The following is a 20,094-nucleotide window of genomic DNA, read 5'->3' on the forward strand; positions in this document are numbered from 1 at the left end:
GACGATCTGACGATCTACTGCTGACTCTGTGTGTGACAAACACACGTTATTAAAGATCATCAAACATCTAAAAGTCTGTAAGCTTTCATCATTAGTTTAATCTCTCACTTCTGTTTCTATTATATATATATTATATATTAAAAGTTATACATCATATATACAGTGGTGTGAAAAAGTCTTGGCACCCTTCCTGATTTTTTTTTTTTTTTGCACCTGTGTCACACTTTAATGTTTCAGATCATCAAACAAATTGAACTATTAGTCAAAGATAACACAAGTAAACATGACAAGCAGTTTTTACATGAAGGTTTTTATTATTAACAGAAAACAAAATCTAAACCCATATGGCCCTGTGTGAAAAAGTATTGCCCCCCCCCCCTTAAACTGCTGCGGGACAATGATCCAAAACACACCATCAAGTCCACCTCTGAACGGCTGAAGGAAAACAAAATGAAGACCTTGGAGTGGCCGAGTCCAAGTCCTGACCTGAACCCTACTGAGACGCTGTGGCAGGACCTTAAAAAGGTGTTTCATGGTCAGAAACCCTCCAATGTGGCTGCATTACGTCTGTAAAGACGAGTGGACCTCAGCTGTAACACACTCACTGCAAGTTATCACTAACACTCGGTTGCAGTTCTTGCTGCTAACGGTGGCCCAACCGGTTATTAGGTTTAGGGGGCTAACACTTTTTCACACAGGGCCACGCGGGTTTTGTTTACTGTTCATGATAAAAACTGCATGTCGTGTTTACTTGTGTTAACTTTGACTAATAGTTAAATTTGTTTGATGATCTGAAACATTAAAGTGTGACAAAAATGCAAAAAAAATATCAGGAAGGGTGCCAAGACTTTTTCACACCACTGTATAATATAACACCACAGCCACAGGGTCTCGTCCTCACCGCTGCCCTTCCCGAGGCCAGGCGCTTTATTCTTCAGCAGCGTGACCTGAATCTGAGGAATGTTGGTGATACTGGCGTTCAGTACAAACTTGAAGTCCACATGACCGACCATGCAGGCTTTGGGCAGGACCAGCTCGAACACGTGCTCGTCCCAGCTGGTGCTGAAATCGGGGCAAAACACGGTTAATGAGGGGGATCTTATAGGCTAATAATGCTGATTATGTACAAGTGTGTGTGTGTGTGTGTGTGTGTGTGTGTGTGTACCTGTCACTCTGCAGTTTCCAGGTGCGCGTGTGCTGTGCGGCGTCCCCATGGTGTTGTTGGTGTAGGTGTTGGGGGTGGCGTCTCTGCTGCTGCTCCTGCTGCACCTCCACCCAGCAAGGCGGCACCGTGGCAGAGAAGCGCGGCGTTAACGTTTCAAAGCGTGTCAACTCCACCAGCGAGGACAACGTCTCCACGCTCAGGGGCTGCTCCACCAGGAGGTCAACTCCTAAACACACACACAAATGACACTGCTGTATCCTGACGGCTTGTTCCTGTCCCCAGGTGAATGAGTGAGTGTGTGTGTGTGTGTGTGTGTGTAACACTACTGTACCTGTTATACCAGGACTCGATGGATTAGACGAGGGTTTTGTTCCCTCCAGTAGCTGTTCGACCCCTTTAGCAACGGGGCCGTCGACAAAAATGTCGGCATCATCGATATCGTCACACACACCTCCAATTTGAAGGAAATGAAGCTCTCCACCTTACAGAGGAGAAATGTTTAGTTGTAAACGTCAGACACGCTGAACTCGCACAAAATGTTCACGAGAAAGTTCTACACAAATATTAATACATTAAAACTTACAGATGGACACTGGATTACTGCGTAATCAGCATGTTTACAGCACAGGAAACTGTGTGTGTGCGTGTGTATGTGTGTGTGTGTGTGTGTGTGAGAGAGAGAGAGAGAGAGAAAGACTACACATAATAATTGCCCTCTTCAGAATAACCCAGATACCCCACAACACCCCCAAACCCACACAACACACCTCTTTTCTGTACAGCCCTCATTTGCATATTCAAATGACCCTTATGATGCAATAACACACACTTTCCTCCCAAAAAGTAATTAATCTTAATATAGTTTGAAGAAGCTGAAATGTAGAGAGGTTTTCAGTAAAGATGTGATGAACACTCCTGCCCCCAGCCTATAAGACCGATTACCTCTGGTGCAGGCACACAGGCGATCCGTGCCCGAGCAGTAAGTGATGGAGACGAAGGGATCTGCCTCTTCCACCCCTTCTTTCTTAGACGGTTCCACTTTGGCCAGCACCTCCAGAGTGGACAGGTCCAGGATCATCACGTATCCCGCTTGTGTAGTGACCACCAAATGGCCTAGTCCGGTCACGTCAGACCTCTTTTCCTTCCCCGATCCCGCCGGAGCAGGAATTCCCAACCCGGCACCATTTTTCACACCCATGGGAGTGGACTCCTTAGACGTGTCTTCTGCGTCGTCCTCCCTCGCGTCCAGCACGTCTGGCGGGAGCAGGAGCAGCGACGTGATGGAGTCTCTCGGATCTCGGATCTGCTGTACCTTCACGGGTTCCTCCTCGAGTGTGACGATGCGCGTGGAGTAGTTCAGTTTATACAGCGCCAAATACCCTCCTCCTCCTCCTCCGCTACCCCCGAGTGGCCTGGAGGAGTGCGGCTGCTCCAGCTGCTCTAACGGAGGCAGGATGAGCGGCGTTTGGCTCTGTGAAGTGCTGGCGTGTCCCTGATGCCCGTTAGCCATCGTCTGGCCTTTCCGGGTTCTACACAGAGCCGAATGCAGACGATTTAACGTGTTCAGCGCCTCCACTTGGTTAATAGCATTGAGCGATTCAACAGAGAAAGGCTGCAGGACGACAAGCAAGTGAGCGCCGTCGCTACAGGGAGTGATGGAGTCCACGTAAAGGTTCTCGTCCTCTAGGGATTTAGGGAGGCGGAGACACTGCACTAACGTACCAGGTCTCGGAATATTCCACTTGTCGCCGTCTAACGTGACCGCCGCGTCTGCAAACTGCTGGATGTAGGTGACGGGTGGGTCCTGGAGCAGAAGCTGCTCATGCGTATCGAACTCCATCTCAATGATCTGAGGAACAGTGAAGCCTTCCTCATGAAGCCCTTTCCCCATCAGATTGTTCATTTGGGAGAAAACTTTTCCGGGGGACTTCTCGTCCGCCTCCTTGATGCTGTAGAGGAGGAGAACCGGGAGCGTCCGGCGCACCAGTGTACCCGGAGAACCCAGATCAGAGGGGAAGGTGCAAGTTTCGATCTCCATTGGCCCTTGATCGGGTGAAAGGCCCTCAGGGGCCGGAGTGGGAGTCCTTAGGGGGTTTTCCATGGGGCGATGGGATTGAGACGGGGCCATGATGGGAGAACTGGCCGCTGAACGGTAGCTCAATAAACCTCCGGCCAGCAAGCAGGGAAAGGGAATGTTGTGCTGCTCCGTGGGTTTGTCCTTCACGGGTTTGTCCACTTTTGATGGGCCGAGAGCATGAGGAGGGTTTGCTCCCAGTTCCTCCAGATCTTTAACGGTGTCCTCCAGAACGCTGGCTACAACCTCCCACTGGAGCTTCTCGGGCTGCTGAAGGACACTCAGAGCCGTCACACCCACACTCACCTCCATGTTCTCCTTCGGACCCAGTGGCCCTGAGGGGGTAAACACACACACACACACACACACACACACACACACAATATATAAATTATTTATTTTCCAAATGAAAAAAAATATTATTTAACTATAAAAACATCTTGAATATGAAATTAATGTATCTCCTTAAACTCCTTAAACTGACATAAATGAGAAAAATAAATCATAATAATAACAGATCGACATCAGGAACGTGAATTAAAAAAAATAAACTAATAAAAAAAAATGCCTTAAATATTAAAATCATTTTAAAACACAAAGAGATAAACATCTGAGGGCCTTTTTACCCCCGGTCACTTCCTGTGTCGTCTCTGATCCGATAGCTATCTGATCTGTTAAAACTGTCCCGTTTACATCAGGCCACATAAACGCGTCTCGGCGACTCGGATATCGATCCGATCTTTCTGCTCCCGCCCACAATGCTAATATATTTGCCCTCATTTCCGCGGTAACTGTAACAGAACACACTTTGGTGTCTGCCGTTTTTTAGAACACGATCAAAAAGAAGACGTAAAAACCGGTTACGACGTTTATGCTACAAAAAACAGTGTTTACTGTTTGCTGCGTTTTCGCTGGAGGCAGCAGCGCGTTTTAAGCCCCGACGAGACGCCTGGGTGAAAGATCACCTGCGAGTGACGTAGTTCCGTTTGGGAGGAGTACAGCGCTGACGTATGTGGCTTGAACAACCACATTCATTTACCACCTCCTGAAGGGGTTTGTACCATCGGGTTTATATCCGTCGTTTCTGAGGACATTTAGACCTGGTCTTTTTACCCTCGGGTAGATATCGGATCACAGAAAACGCAGGAAGTGACCGGGTGTAAAAAGCCCCTAAATCCCACCACTACATCCTGCAGGTTAGTGACTGTTCTGTACCTGTGACAGACTCGGATCTCGACTGGTCTTCACTGTCCGAGTCCTCCAGCTGATCATCACTGTGACAAAGGAAAAAGAAAGCGTAATGTTGAGTGTAACATCTCTGGGGCAGAAGTGGGTTATTTACACTCTCCTGCCTCCTCAGAGCTCATTCATGTTTGCTCTATAATCCAGTCAGGAAATCAGCCTGAATACACACAATCTCCCTTTGTTGTTATTGTGACTGTTGTTTAAAGCAGAAGGTGTGTAGAAGGTGTGTAGAAGGTGTGTAGAATTGTGTCACCTGTCCCCCTCCAGTTTGGGGATGTCTGAGCAGCTGGACGTGTCCTCTAACCAGGCCAGTGTGGGTCTGCGGGACTCACAACCAGACACACTCTGCTGTTCACTTCCTGACAGGATCAGCTGCCTGAGGATGGCCGGGTCATACGGGTTCACCTCAAACTTTAAGTGCACCTACACACACACAAACATACAAAACACACGCACACACACAAACACACACACAGACAAACAGACACACAGATGCACACACACACACACAGACACACACAAACATACAAAAATCCACAGACAGACACACACACACACATACAAACACATGCATACACACACGTACAAACACACACACACGCATACACAAATACACACACACGCATACACACACACACACACAATAAGCAGAGAGTGACAGTAGTATTTAAACATTCTGAGATAATAACTTTTGGTAATAACTCTGTGCCCTATAGGGTTATTATTATTAATGAGCCCTCTCACACACTCACACCCTCACACACACACACACACACACACCAGAAGAAGATAATCCTGATTTTTACTATTACAGATGTTTTTTTTCTATCAGTTAATTTGAAAATCTGTTATTTGTGTAAAAGCAAATCTTACATAAAGCAAAACCAACTGTATTAAATACATCATGAATATAATGTAAATACCGAGTATAATTCAGAATATGCTGGACTTTAATAACGCGGCTCAGGTGTGTGGTGTTGGATCTAAGAGACGTCTCTGTTCTACCTTCATGAGCTTGGACACGTCCCACACGCAGATCTTTCCCCTCTTGGTTGCCGTGGCGAGAAAGTGTGGGCAGCTGCCAAAGCCGTAGCAGGAGATCTTATCGGAGCAGTCGGAGCTGGGGAACTGGGCGGGGCTGGTGGCCAGAGTGACGGACAGAGGGACGTTTTGGGTGTGTTCTCCCTTGACGAAGGGGCAGTTGGGCGAGTGGCGCTCATGCTCGGACCTGAGGACACACCGGATTTAACATGATAATGAGCTTTTTATCTCCTGTTAGCATGTTAGCGTGTGTGAGTGTGTATGAAACCCCACCACGGCTCATCGGTCGGCTCCCAGCAGACCAGACACACACTGCAGGTGAAGCACATGGCTCGGTCGTCACCTGTAGACGCAGGCTGTCCAGGACAAGAGGAAAAACAAAGCAGCTTCATTACATCTTCTGAATGTCTTCTGTAGGTTTAGACAAACGTGCACATAAACATCCCGTAAAGTATAAACGGCGTCCGTCACCACAGAGCAGCACAAAGACACATTCTGATTGGTCCAAAGTTCATATTAACTCATTTCCTCTATTATATTTGTGTTTCTATAGTAAAAGCTCATTGGGGTAAAGGTAAAGCTGTAACACTGTGTTCTCTCCTCTGTTCAGTCTCTCAGTAACACGTGTGTGTGTGTGTGTGTGTGTGTGTGTGTGTGTGTGTGTGTGTGTGTGTGTGTGTGTGTGTGTGTGTGTGTGAGAGAGAGAGAGAGAGAGAGAGAGAGAGAGAGAGAGAGAGAGAGAGAGGGAGACAGACAGAGGGAGACAGAGAGAGACAGAGAGACAGAGACAGAGAGAGAGGGAGACAGAGAGACAGACAGGGAGACAGAGAGAGAGAGGGGGAGACAGACAGAGACAGACAGAGAGAGAGGGGGGGGGGGACAGACAGAGAGACAGAGAGAGAGAGACAGACAGAGAGAGGGAGAGAGAGAGGGAGGGAGAGACAGACAGACAGAGAGAGAGAGATGGTGAGGGAACAACTGTTAATTACTGTGTTAAAGAGAGTAAGAACACACACATGTTCGATGTAGTGTAAATAATTGAACAGTACAAGGTGTCATTCTTTAATAAATAAACATTGCTGTGTGTGTCTGTGTGTGTCTGTGTGTGTGTCTGGCTGTATGTGTGTGTGTCTGTGTCTGTGTGTGTGTCTGTCTGTGTGTGTGCGTGTGTGTGTGCGTGTGCCTGAGCAGCTCATACTCTCATTGTGACGCGTTTTGCATCTTTTATTATTTAATAAGTTTGTTAGCACAGAAATGAACCAAAACAACACAAAAATGGGACTTGACCTAAATGATACCAAACATAACCCAACAGGAGGGGGACTAAAGCACAGAGCTGTTAGGAGTGGAGATGGAGCGTCTCTCCCTTAGTGAGGAATCACCCTTTATATCTTTTATATCTGCTAAAACAGAGCTGGCCATTCTCCTCGCCCTCCCCGGGCTCCGTCGGCATGACGACAGGACACACGATCTGAAGGAGGACGGGTGTCTCCGTGGTAACCGCCCCGATTCAGACTCTTTGGCATTCAGAATCAGAGATCGTTCGGCCGGGGATTCCCACGGGCGTCTAAACCAAAACCAAAAGCAGCTCCCTGCACGTCCTTAACCAGTCACACAGGAAGACTGGAGCTGGACGGGACAACAAACACAACCTACACCTTCCTGAGATGATGGTGAGACGATGAGTGCAGGACATACCTGATGGTAGAAGCCGGCCTGGGCCATGGGGTCCGGTTGAGCCCACCTGTACCCAGCGTGAGGCCACGATGTGAACGTCTCTCTCCTGTTCGCCTCGCTGTACATTAAAGACCTGAATACAAACACACGTCCACGTGAACGTCCACACTGTCCAACAGCAGCTTTATATATCCTCATGTTACACAGGAGCTTCTGCTGCATGTTGTCTTATTAACTTAGAGAGATTACAGAACTACAGATATAATGTAAACTGGAACAAATTTGTGTCATGGACTTTTATTTGTGTCTCTTTATAATTGTGATAAAAATGATTATTTATTACTATTTACTGCAGTGTTAAATTAAACTGAGTTAATCCTTGTACAATTCTATCTTTAACTCTATTGGCCCCCTGAAGCCGTACCACTCAGCACCCTGCACATTTTCAGTGTTCATACACAGTTACTAACCTGTCTACTGAGCGTCCCGGGCCGACCCCGAGCTCCGGCCTGGCGCTGGGTAAGAGGTAGGAGAGTCTGTCCATGACAGAGGAGGCAACAGACAGGGCAGCGATGTTCTGGTTCAGCTTCTTCAGTTCATTTACTATGGCACTCGCAACCAGCCTCAACACGTGGTGGGGCAGATGGAACGTTACCGTCGCCCACTGGGAGAGAGAGAGAGAGAGAGAGAGTGAGTGTGTGTGTGTCTGTGTGTGTGTGTGTGAGCGAGAGAGAGACGTGGCTGTGTGTGTACGCTGCAGTCTGGTGTGTACATATCAAACTTTAATGTGGATGATTTAGAAAGCTGAAAAACTGCACTTAAGGAAACTCAAATTTGCTGACACACAAAACGATGTGTGTGTGTGTGTGTGTGTGTGTGTGTGTGTGTGTGTGTGTGTGTGTGTGAGAGCAATTATGGTGCACTGGAACCAAAACTATATCCAAAGCAGAACTGAGTATTAGAACAGAGCTGAAAAAACATGAATAATTAATATAGCAGGGCACATGCACGCGCACACACACGTGCGCGCACACACACACACACGCACGCGCACACATACAAACGCACGCACACACACTGTCTGGAATGCTTGAACTTATTTAGTAAAGCATTCCAGTTATAATTGTGTGTATTACTGGGTGTGTATGTGTGTTATATGTGTACAGAATGTTACACATCACTTTCACATGATCTAAGCCCCGCCCCCTTGACATTAAACGATCTAGAAAATAATCAGAATCCAGGTGAGCGCCGGGTGTGTGTCTAGAGCGCAAGGTGGGCATGTGTGTCTACAGTGCCGGGTGTGTGTGTGTGTGTGTGTCAACAGCACCAGGTGTGTGTGTCTAGAGCACCGGGTGGGTGTGTGTGTCTAGAGCACCGGGTGGGTGTGTGTGTCTAGAGCACCGGGTGGGTGTGTGTGTGTGTCAACAGCACCAGGTGTGTGTGTGTGTCTAGAGCACCGGGTGGGTGTGTGTGTCTAGAGCGCCGGGTGGGTGTGTGTGTGTGTGTGTGTGTGTCTACAGCACCGGGTGGGTGTGTCTAGAGCGCGGGGTGGGCATGTGTGTGTCTAGGGTACAAGGTGGGCGTGTGTGTGTCTAGAGCGCTGGGTGGGCATGTGTGTGTCTAGGGTACAAGGTGGGCGTGTGTGTGTCTAGGGTACAAGGTGGGCGTGTGTGTGTCTAGGGTACAAGGTGGGCGTGTGTGTGTCTAGAGTACAAGATGGGCATGTGTGTGTCTAGGGTACAAGATGGGCATGTGTGTGTCTAGAGTGCCGGGTGTGTGTGTGTGTCTCTAGAGTGCTGTGTGTGTATAGAGTGCTCTGTGTGTGTGTGTATGTGTCTAGAGTGCTGGGTCTGTGAGTGTGTGTGTGTAGAGTGCTGTGTGTGTGTAGAGTGCTGTGTGTGTGTGTGTGTGTGTGTAGAGTGCTGTGTAGAGTGCTCTGTGTGTGTGTAGAGTGCTGCGTGTGTGTGTGTGTGTGTGTAGAGTGCTGTGTGTGTGTGTGTGTGTGTGTGTGTGTATAGAGTGCTGTGTGTGTGTGTGTGTGTGTGTAGAGTGCTGTGTATGTGTGTGTGTAGAGTGGCGTGTAGAGTGGCGTGTGTGTGTGTGTAGAGTGGCGTGTGTGTGTGTGTAGAGTGGCGTGTGTGTGTGTTTGTGTGTGTGTGTGTGTGTATAGAGTGCTGTGTGTGTGTGTGTGTGTAGAGTGCTGTGTATGTGTGTGTGTAGAGTGGCGTGTAGAGTGGCGTGTGTGTGTGTGTGTGTGTGTGTGTGTGTGTGTGTGTGTGTGTGTGTGTGTGTGTGTGTGTGTGTGTGTGTGTGTGTGTGTTGTGTGGCGTGTGTGTGTGTAGAGTGGCGTGTGTGTGTGTAGAGTGGCGTGTGTGTGTGTAGAGTGGCGTGTGTGTGTGTGTGTAGAGTGGCGTGTGTGTGTGTAGAGTGGCGTGTGTGTGTGTAGAGTGGCGTGTGCGTGTGTGTGTGTGTGTAGAGTGGCGTGTGTGTGTGTGTGTGTAGAGTGGCGTGTGTGTGTGTGTGTGTGTGTAGAGTGCTGTGTGTGTGTGTGTGTGTAGAGTGCTGTGTGTGTGTGTGTGTGTGTGTGTGTGTGTGTGTGTGTGTGTGTGTGTGTAGAGCGCCGGGTGTCAGACCTTGGCCACTTTGTGATTGGCTGCCGTCTCGTGTGAGGTATTTTTCAGGCCTTCTTTCAGCTGTGTGAGGAAGAGATCATAACCCTCTGTGTTCGAAATGTCCACCTTCTCCAGACACGCGTACAGCATCTGCTGAGCCTGGGACACACACACACACACACACACACACGATTTTAGTATTTAGATTTAAATTGATAACTAAATAAATAATTTATAACAAACAGAAGATTAAATTCACTTCAGTTACAGATTAGATTTCTCTCTCTCTTTTTTTTTTAAACAAGGGGGCTTTTATTTCTGCCCCTGGAGCTGAGTGTATGGGTTCTTCTTCATATTTAGTTACACACCATATAAAACATATTTGATGAAGACATTAGAATTATTGCTATGAGACATGTGGAGAGATTATAATGAAGGAATAATGTGAGACAGACAGACAGACAGGCAGAAAGACAGACAGGCAGAAAGGCAGGCAGACAGGCAGGCAGGCAGACAGGCAGACAGACAGACAGGCACGCAGACAGACAGACAGACAGACAGGCAGGCAGACAGGCACGCAGACAGACAGGCACGCAGACAGACAGGCACGCAGACAGGCAGGCACGCAGACAGGCAGGCACGCAGACAGGCAGGCAGACAGACAGGCAGGCAGACAGGCAGACACACACACAGACAGACAGGCAGACAGACAGACAGGCACGCAGACAGACAGACAGGCAGACAGACAGACAGGCAGACAGACACACACACACAGACAGGGAGTGGTGAATACCTCACATCAACCCTGTAGAATACAAACAATACCCAACCTGTCTGTCTGCATTACTGTGGCTCAGTCATGTGACTGTAACCTCCTGCTGATCCACATCAGTACAAACACACACACACATCACTACACACACACACCGGCATCAGTACACACACACACACACAGGCATCAGTACACACACACACACACACACACACACACAGGCATCACTACACACACAGGCATCACTACACACACAGGCATCACTACACACACAGGCATCACTACACACACAGGCATCACTACACACACAGGCATCACTACACACACAGGCATCACTACACACACTGGCATCACTACACACACTGGCATCACTACACACACTGGCATCACTACACACAAACACACACACTGGCATCACTACACACAAACACACACACTGGCATCACTACACACAAACACACACACTGGCAGCACGACACACAAACAAAAAAAACTGGCAGCACGACACAAACACACACACTGGCAGCACGACACACAAACACACACACTGGCAGCACGACACACAAACACACACACTGGCAGCACGACACACACACACACACACACTGGCAGCACGACACACACACACACACACACACTGGCAGCACGACACACACACACACACACACACACTGGCAGCACGACACACACACACACACACTGGCAGCACGACACACACACACACACACAGGCATCACCACACACACACACACAGGCATCACCACACACACACACACAGGCATCACCACACACACACACACAGGCATCACCACACACACACACACAGGCATCACCAGGCATCACCACACACAGGCATCACCAGGCATCACCACACACAGGCATCACCACACACCACCACACACAGGCATCACCACACACACACACAGGCATCACCACACACACACACAGGCATCACCACACACACACACAGGCATCACCACACACACACACAGGCATCACCACACACACACACAGGCATCACCACACACACACACAGGCATCACCACACACACACACAGGCATCACCACACACACACACAGGCATCACCACACACACACACAGGCATCACCACACACACACACAGGCATCACCACACACACACACAGGCATCACCACACACACACACAGGCATCACCACACACACACACAGGCATCACCACACACACACACAGGCATCACCACACACACACACAGGCATCACCACACACACACACAGGCATCACCACACACACACACAGGCATCACCACACACACACACAGGCATCACCACACACACACACAGGCATCACCACACACACACACAGGCATCACCACACACACACACAGGCATCACCACACACACACACAGGCATCACCACACACACACACAGGCATCACCACACACACACACAGGCATCACCACACACACACACAGGCATCACCACACACACACACAGGCATCACCACACACACACACAGGCATCACCACACACACACACAGGCATCACCACACACACACACAGGCATCACCACACACACACACAGGCATCACCACACACACACACAGGCATCACCACACACACACACAGGCATCACCACACACACACACAGGCATCACCACACACACACACAGGCATCACCACACACACCAGAATCCGTTCTGCCTCACAAACACACCTCACACCAGAATACGTTCTGCCTCACAAACACACCAGAATACATTCTGCCTCACAAACACACCAGAATACATTCTGCCTCACAAACACACCAGAATAGGTTCTGCCTCACAAACACACCAGAATAGGTTCTGCCTCACAAACACACCAGAATAGGTTCTGCCTCACAAACACACCAGAAGTTTAGTCTTCTCCACACAAACATGAGCCAATCAGCATGTAAGTTGGGAATGATTGACAGGTGTGTGTGTGTGTGTTTTAACAATACCCAAGACTTCCCAGAAGCTTATGGCTCACTCACCTCCGTGACCGGGAGCTCCAGCTGGACCATGTCCTCCGGTTTGTCCACAGGAGCCTGCAGAGCCGTGTCGAGGAGCAGAATTCCGTTCAGGTCTTTCCTGCATCCCACTGCGTAATCATCCACAAACAGAACCTTATCCACCACTGGGAAGTACTGACACCTCACACGGCCTCCAGGCTTCGCTGTGGAGAGAGCACGCACACACACACACACACACACACACACACACACACACACACACACAGTCAGTAACATGCAATAAACATTAACATTATTAATCATGTATTTGCTTATTTCTGCAGGTTCTTTCACTGGTTCCTGTGAATCCTGTTCCTGAATCATGGAGAACCTACAAAAACCAAACAGCACTAGTGTGCAGCGTAGACATGACCCCGTGTACTAAAGTCACCGCACCAGACGATTCTCAACACGGGCGTCAGGAGACGATTCAACACCATAAACTTCAAGACATTTATTTTGCCTACAAATTAAAGCAGCGTTAGTAATAATGCTAAAAGGTTATTAACATGAGGGCCCACATAACACATGTGTGTGTGTGTGTGTGTGTAGTGATGTGAGTGTGTGTGCGTGTGTGTGTAATGATGCGAGTGTGTGTGTGTGTAGTGATGCAAGTGTGTGTGTGTGTGTAGTGATGCGAGTGTGTGTGTGTAGTGATGCGAGTGTGTGTGTGTGTTTAGTGATGCGAGTGAGTGTGGGTGTGTGTAGTGATGAGACTGTGTGTGTAGTGATGAAAGTGTGTGTGTGTGTGTGTGTGTGTAGTGATGCGAGTGTGTGTGTGTTTAGTGATGCAAGTGTGTGTGGGTGTGTGTAGTGATGAGAGTGTGTCTGTAGTGATGAGAGAGAGAGTGTGTGTGTGTGTGTGTGTGTGTAGTGATGCGAGTGTGTGTGTAGTGATGCGAATGCGAGTGTGTGTGTAGTGATGCGAGTGTGTGTGTGTAGTGATGCGTATGTGAGGTGATGCGAGTGTGTGTGTGTAGTGATGCGAGTGTGTGTGTGTGTGTGTGTGTGTGTGTGTGTGTGTAGTGATGCGAGTGTGTGCGTGTAGTGATGCGAGTGTGTGCGTGTGTGTAGTGATGCGAGTGTGTGCAGTGATGCGAGTGTGTGTGTGTGTGTGTGTGTGTAGTGATGCGTGTGTGTGTGTGTGTAGTGATGCGAGTGTGTGTGTGTGTGTAGTGATGCGAGTGTGTGTGTAGTGATGCGAGTGCGTGTGTGTGTAGTGATGCGAGTGCGCGTGTGTGTGTAGTGACGCGAGTGCGCGTGTGTGTGTAGTGACACGAGTGTGTGTGTGTGTGTAGTGACGCGAGTGTGTGTGTGTGTGTAGTGATGCGAGTGTGTGTGTGTGTGTAGTGATGCGAGTGTGTGTGTGTGTAGTGATTCGAGTGTGTGTGTGTGTGTGTAGTGATGCGAGTGTGTATGTGTGTGTGTTTGTAATGATGCGAGTGTGTGTTTGTAGTGATGCGAGTGTGTGAGTGTGTGTAGTGATGTGAGTGTGTGTGCGTGTGTGTGTAGTGATGCGAGTGTGTGTGTGTGGTGATGTGAGTGTGTGTGTGTGTAGTGATGTGAGTGTGTGCGTGTGTGTAGTGATGTGAGTGTGTGCGCGTAGTGATGTGAGTGTGTGTGTGTGTGTGTAGTGATGTGAGTGTGTGTGTGTAGTGATGTGAGTGTGTGTGTGTAGTGATGTGAGTGTGTGTGTGTGTGTAGTGATGTGAGTGTGTGTGTGTGTAGTGATGTGAGTGTGTGTGTGTGTAGTGATGTGAGTGTGTGTGTGTGTAGTGATGTGAGTGTGTGTGTGTGTGTGTGTGTGTAGTGATGCGAGTGTGTGTGTAGTGATGCGAGTGTGTGTGTAGTGATGCGAGTGTGTGTGTAGTGATGCGAGTGTGTGTGTAGTGATGCGAGTGTGTGTGTGTAGTGATGCGAGTGTGAGTGTGCGTGTGTACTACTGTAAACAAAAATAATACACAACAGATTTTAATAATTTCTCAAAAATAAAGCAACAGTCAGGACTCATGAAAGCAACTCCTCTTCCTCTTCTCCTCCTCCTCCTCCTCTTGTCCCACAGTCTTTAATGAGAAGCCTGGTGTCACTACAGAAACTCAGGAGCTTCATCATCACCACCATCATGGCGTGTGACTTCTCTGTAAAAGCAGAGCTTCTCTAACAGGTTACTGTTCTGGACACTCAGGTGTGTATCTACATCACACCAAGAAGCCATGAAATGAGAGAAGAAACTGTTTCTGCTGCTCAAACTGGGGAATAAGGGTCGTGAGGTATCTCCAAACCATCTGCCTTCTCAGATCCTTCAAAGCCTACATGAACTACACACACAGCTGAACACCTCTGAGACTGATGGAGGGCTGCAGAAGTCAAACAAACGACAAGGAGCTGAATGAGACTCCACCAGGAAAGAGGCGACCTTTAATAACCCCTGACACACCGCTTCTCTCACATCTCACACTATTGATTATCTCTCCCTCCCTCCCTCCCTCAATCCTTCTCTCTCTCTCTCTCTCACACACAATTTTGGAAGGTTCTGTGTGCATTCAGAAAACCTGATGGTCTGCAGTGCGGCGTTGATTTACACTGAGCCACACCCACTTCTGAGTATAAATATAATAACGCTTGGCATTCTTCTCTCTCTCACACACACACACACACACACACACACTAACACCACTGATTAATTCCCTCTAACAGCATGTCCCCGATGGGTTTTCCCTCTGATGTCGGTTTTATATTTCTTACGCAAGGTCACGAAACAGTTTTATTTTCTCTTTTGTTTTACAGCTGAACACTTTAGAAAGAACTCAACACTGACAAAAGGAGAACATTTTCATGTGTAGTTGTAAAGACTGAGACAGAAAGCTTTATGACATTTATATAAAGACGCCCTCCGAGACTCAGACATGTGACCTGCTGATCTGATCTGAGCTCCTCTATTAAATACCTTTATGCCTAACAAGCCCATCCACAGAAGAGCTGGTGGATGCTGACGGATCGTCACCACGGTTCCCTGTGTAGAACAAACCCATCACTCAACACACTTTCTGTCCTGGTTAATATATCAGTTTGAGCATACTGTTCCCATCATACTCACTACTTCTTCTAGGGCACTTGTTTGCAAGCAGTTCTGATCTAGCCTCCACAGTCGAGAGTGAAGTTGTGTGTAAATGTTTTTGTGGACAAACTAAACCACGACTTTTACAAAACGAAGCGAATTTAGGTTACGTGAACAGAACAGAACAAAAACCAGGCAGAAAATTAAAAAAAAAGCAGCACAGCACACGTCTTCTCTTATAGGGTGCCATTACTTTTGCTCTTATTGAACGACTAATAATCTGTACAAGCGATGAAATAAAGATGCTGTCGTGCAACGTGACCATCAAATATTCACTTTAATCTAAACAAACCAGAACATTCATCATGATTCATCAAGCTACCGTCTTATCTCAATGTCACACAGATGTTCTTCATAAGTGCTGATGAGAAGCACACAACAATGGCCAGAAGACACAGAGCCACCAACTAATACTACTACTCTTCATTCTCTCTATTAAAGGTGCGGTCTCCGTTGTTTGGGAAACGCTTCAGAAAACTGAGTCGGGACGACAAACTAAACAAAAACAAAACAAACGTGTAGCCAATGAGCAGAAGGGGGCGTGTCCTGTCGATATGGGCAGAGAGAGTGTTCAGTGCGCGTGTGTGACGTTAGCAGAAAGCGGTTTTAACACCGACATGAAGGATAAAAACAAAGAAAGAAAGAGAAGAAAGACTTGCGATAAGGACAAGAAGTAGGACGTGTTAATATAGGATCAGCTTTCCAGCGCTGGAGAGAACTGAAGGAGCAGGAAGTTGGCCACATATTCACAGGTTGGAGTTTCCCGAGTCAATAACTCCTGAGCTAAACGCTGTTACTACACAAATAACACCTCTTTTCTATCGTAGTAATGTAGAGAGGCAGCTACAACCGCGTTTTGTGTAGTAACAGCGTTTAGCTCAGGAGTTATCGACTCAGGAAACTCCAACCTGTGAATATGTGGCCGACTTTACTTAAGACGCCGAGGCGCTTTTTTCCTTCTCGATAGGTGAGTAACGTTGGTTTTGCTTTGTTACACAGAACTAATATATGCCTTTGTCCTTTACATCATTATGCTTGTGTGGCATTTTTGCTTGTTTGTTTATCTACAATCGTATTGTTCTTCCCTTCAGCTATGATAAAGCACGTTTCTTTCTGTTAGTCGCCTGTGTTATGTACGTATGTGTGGGCGGAGCTATCGATACAGGGGTGGGACTCGTTTGGGTTAGGGGCGTGTTTGTTTTGGTGATTTTATATGTCAACATTGGCTTACAAACAACGGAGACCTCACCTTTAACATGAAGTGAATTCTGGAACATTGCAGTCCTTCAGGACACATGAACAAACAGCACTAGCAGGTTAATGTCAGTGTATTTAGGTTATAAAGTGGATATAAAGTGCTGTACTGAACATCACACTGACTTATGCCACATTAGTGTACAATTCCATCCAATGTTTCTTATATTTATGCTTCCTCTCTATTATTGCGATAACGGACCCAATCTGTACATGTTGCCCCTATACCCCCGAGGCAGTTCGGAGCCTAATTAGAACCAGTTCTTTCTTTTTCGACAGCCAAAGCACCGGCTCTGAACCAAGAAAAGTGGTTCTTAAGTAGCACCAAAACGTTGCAGGTCTAGACTTAAGAACTGCTTGTGTCAGGGGCTGTGGGCGGGGCTAGGGGCGGGGCTAATGTTTGATAACATACCTTAAGTATACTAAAGTTTAATACACTTTTACTTTACCACAATATGATACATTATCAGCACACATGATAGCAGGTAGCTACATGCTAAGGCTAACTTTTTTCTGTGTTAATGATAAAATAATGTTAAGTTTCTCCATCGTAACCTCCGTTTATACGGATTACACGGAGCCGCACGTACACGTCGGATTCGCCGCGTTTGGGTGTTAATGTTCACAAGGCCATGAGCATTAACAGTAAAGTAACAATCTGTACAATCTGTACATGTTGCCCCTAGACACCCTACACGTTGCCCCTAGACACCCTGCACGTTGCCCCTACACACCCTGCACGTTGCCCCTACACACCCTGCACGTTGCCCCTACACACCCTACACGTTGCCCCTACACGTTGCCCCTACACACCCTACACGTTACCCCTACACACCCTACACGTTGCCCCTACACACCCTACACGTTGCCCCTACACACCCTACACGTTACCCCTACACACCCTACATGTTACCCCTACACACCCTACACGTTACCCCTACACACCCTACATGTTACCCCTACACACCCTACACGTTACCCCTACACACCCTACATGTTACCCCCACACACCCTACACGTTACCCCTACACACCCTACATGTTACCCCCACACACCCTACACGTTACCCCTACACACCCTACATGTTACCCCCACACACCCTACACGTTACCCCCACACACCCTACACGTTACCCTTACACACCCTACACGTTGCCCCCACACACCCTACACGTTACCCCCACACACCCTACATGTTACCCCTACACACCCTACACAAGCTGACACTAACATAACTCTGGCCAACGAACTACAGCATTATTATCTAACTTGTCAGGACATTCCATATGATTATTCTAATTAGAATCTAATTATAATGTAATTAGAATGTTGGTTATTCTATTTGTTTATTTTTATGATAGTTGTAAATGACGGCCATGTTTATGTTCGATAAATAAGCGTTAATCGGTGACACTAATCACAGCTAACAGTAAGCTGTAATAAACTCAGAGTTCTACACATTTAATAGTGTATAAATATTCATGACACGGCGTTAGCTAAACTGTGCTAAAATCCCGCCTTCGTGCTCTCGGATTGGCTCGCATTCTACACTCAGTGGAAGCCCAACCAATCAAAGAACAACGCGAATTTTTTTAACCTATCAGAAAGCGAAAGGCGAATTTGTCGGGAAAAGATGGGAAGTATAACGAGCTAAACCGAACATAAGCCTGCTAACAGACTGTCAACCGCCCTTTTGTTCATTTTATTTACAATAAACAAATAAGAACGAAGGTCACTGCAAAAAACAACCACTTTATAGATGTGATTTTTATAAACGACTCGTGTTGGTGTCATGACCAAGTTTGCTAGCATGCTAACTAGCCCAAGCGGGCTGTGTTCCAATAACCCGCGCGATCCCTTCGTAGTGTGCTGTGTGGAGTCCGAGATAAACCACGCCCACTGTGCCCTACGTAGTGTACTGGAGCTTCAGCACTGCGCCGATTGGGATACGGCTCACATCGGGCTGCACTCGGCGAGGTGTTAGCTTGTTTAGCATGTAAGCTAACGCCACAAGAAGAAAAAGGCCCCAGATGAACTTCAGCTGTGTAAAATAACACGGATCTCACCATGAAGCACGGACGCCTGTAATATGGCTCCGGAAGTGCCGTCGATCACTTTGATACTTCCGCGGCTGGTCACGGCCAGGATGGCGTTGAGGGACGGGTGGTAGGAGAGGCTCCGTAGGCCCTCCTCGTCGCAGCGCAGCCGCCCGTCGGTGACCAAAATCCATTCCGAGGATTCGGTAGCGCCGCAGGCCGCAGCGCCCGCCGCGGCCATTTTCCCTTTAAAAGCCTGTCACCGTCCCCCTGACACACTGACGCAGGGCCGCTGACACTAACGGGGCTTTAAAAGTATAAAAATAAAGCTAAATATTTAACAAAAAGTATCGCTGGACAGAACCTTAGTGGCTCTGCTCTGTTCTCCGCTCTCCCTCCTCCCTCAGCGGCTTGGCTACTGTCTCCTCCTCCTCCCTCTCTCTCTCACCCCCCTCCCCTCTCTCACCCCACCCCCTCCCTTACATATAAAATAGTTCATTAAAAAGAAAATAAAATCGTTAATCTTCTGCAACTGACTTTCTTACTGTTTTTTTTTTTAAATAAATCGTACAAACGAGGTTTTGTCTAATTAACTAAGTAACTCTAATTAACTCTGTTTACATACGTTTACATCTGCATATTTACTTTATAAAAACTACATTCATCATTTTTTTGACTAGAAAAGTAGAATTGAAAAGTTTGGAGTTAAACAAGAACAAAAACACCACACAGCTGTTATATGTTATATAGAATCCATTCATTTAACATTGACTTGGACTGATAGATAGATAGATAGATAGATAGATAGATAGATAGATAGATAGATAGATAGATAGATAGATAGATAGATAGATAGATGAGTTGATTGTCCATAATGATAGATAGACACTTTCTTTCCCTCCTCTTGAGTAAACACTCATGAGCTTCACCAGCATTCATTTTCAACTTCACTACAACTGGATTAATACTTATTATTATTACTATTATTATTATTATTATTATTATTATTATTATTATTATTATTATTATTATTATTATTATTACTCATTATTATCATTAATATTCTTCTTAATAATAATATTAT

General features: G+C 47.2%; 1 protein-coding gene across 4 annotated transcripts in view; it reads right to left on the reverse strand.

Moving 5' to 3' along the window:
- The window catches only part of birc6 (baculoviral IAP repeat containing 6), a 94,430-nt gene extending 74,999 nt beyond the window's left edge, over positions 1 to 19,431 (reverse strand). For 3 of the 4 annotated variants that reach the window (XM_047821486.1, XM_047821485.1, XM_047821484.1), the window contains exons 1-14: positions 19,041 to 19,430; positions 12,586 to 12,767; positions 9,839 to 9,976; positions 7,673 to 7,866; positions 7,224 to 7,335; positions 5,799 to 5,881; positions 5,490 to 5,712; positions 4,738 to 4,907; positions 4,455 to 4,513; positions 2,108 to 3,574; positions 1,497 to 1,646; positions 1,166 to 1,391; positions 902 to 1,062; positions 1 to 26 (exon numbers count right to left, since the gene is read on the reverse strand). The exon at positions 1 to 26 is cut by the window's left edge and continues 130 nt beyond it. In XM_047821486.1, the coding sequence (XP_047677442.1) occupies positions 1 to 26; positions 902 to 1,062; positions 1,166 to 1,391; positions 1,497 to 1,646; positions 2,108 to 3,574; positions 4,455 to 4,513; positions 4,738 to 4,907; positions 5,490 to 5,712; positions 5,799 to 5,881; positions 7,224 to 7,335; positions 7,673 to 7,866; positions 9,839 to 9,976; positions 12,586 to 12,767; positions 19,041 to 19,251 (3,402 nt within the window). In that variant the 5' untranslated portion in view covers positions 19,252 to 19,430. Of the gene's footprint in view, positions 27 to 901; positions 1,063 to 1,165; positions 1,392 to 1,496; positions 1,647 to 2,107; positions 3,575 to 4,454; positions 4,514 to 4,737; positions 4,908 to 5,489; positions 5,713 to 5,798; positions 5,882 to 7,223; positions 7,336 to 7,672; positions 7,867 to 9,838; positions 9,977 to 12,585; positions 12,768 to 19,040 lie in introns of all 4 variants that reach the window. The other variant, XM_047821487.1, reaches the window with a different exon arrangement.
- Positions 19,432 to 20,094: the final 663 nt, after the last annotated feature.

The sequence above is a fragment of the Tachysurus fulvidraco genome, chromosome 12 (genome assembly GCF_022655615.1).
Source record: "Tachysurus fulvidraco isolate hzauxx_2018 chromosome 12, HZAU_PFXX_2.0, whole genome shotgun sequence".
In the NCBI taxonomy this organism is placed as follows: Eukaryota; Metazoa; Chordata; class Actinopteri; order Siluriformes; family Bagridae; genus Tachysurus; species Tachysurus fulvidraco.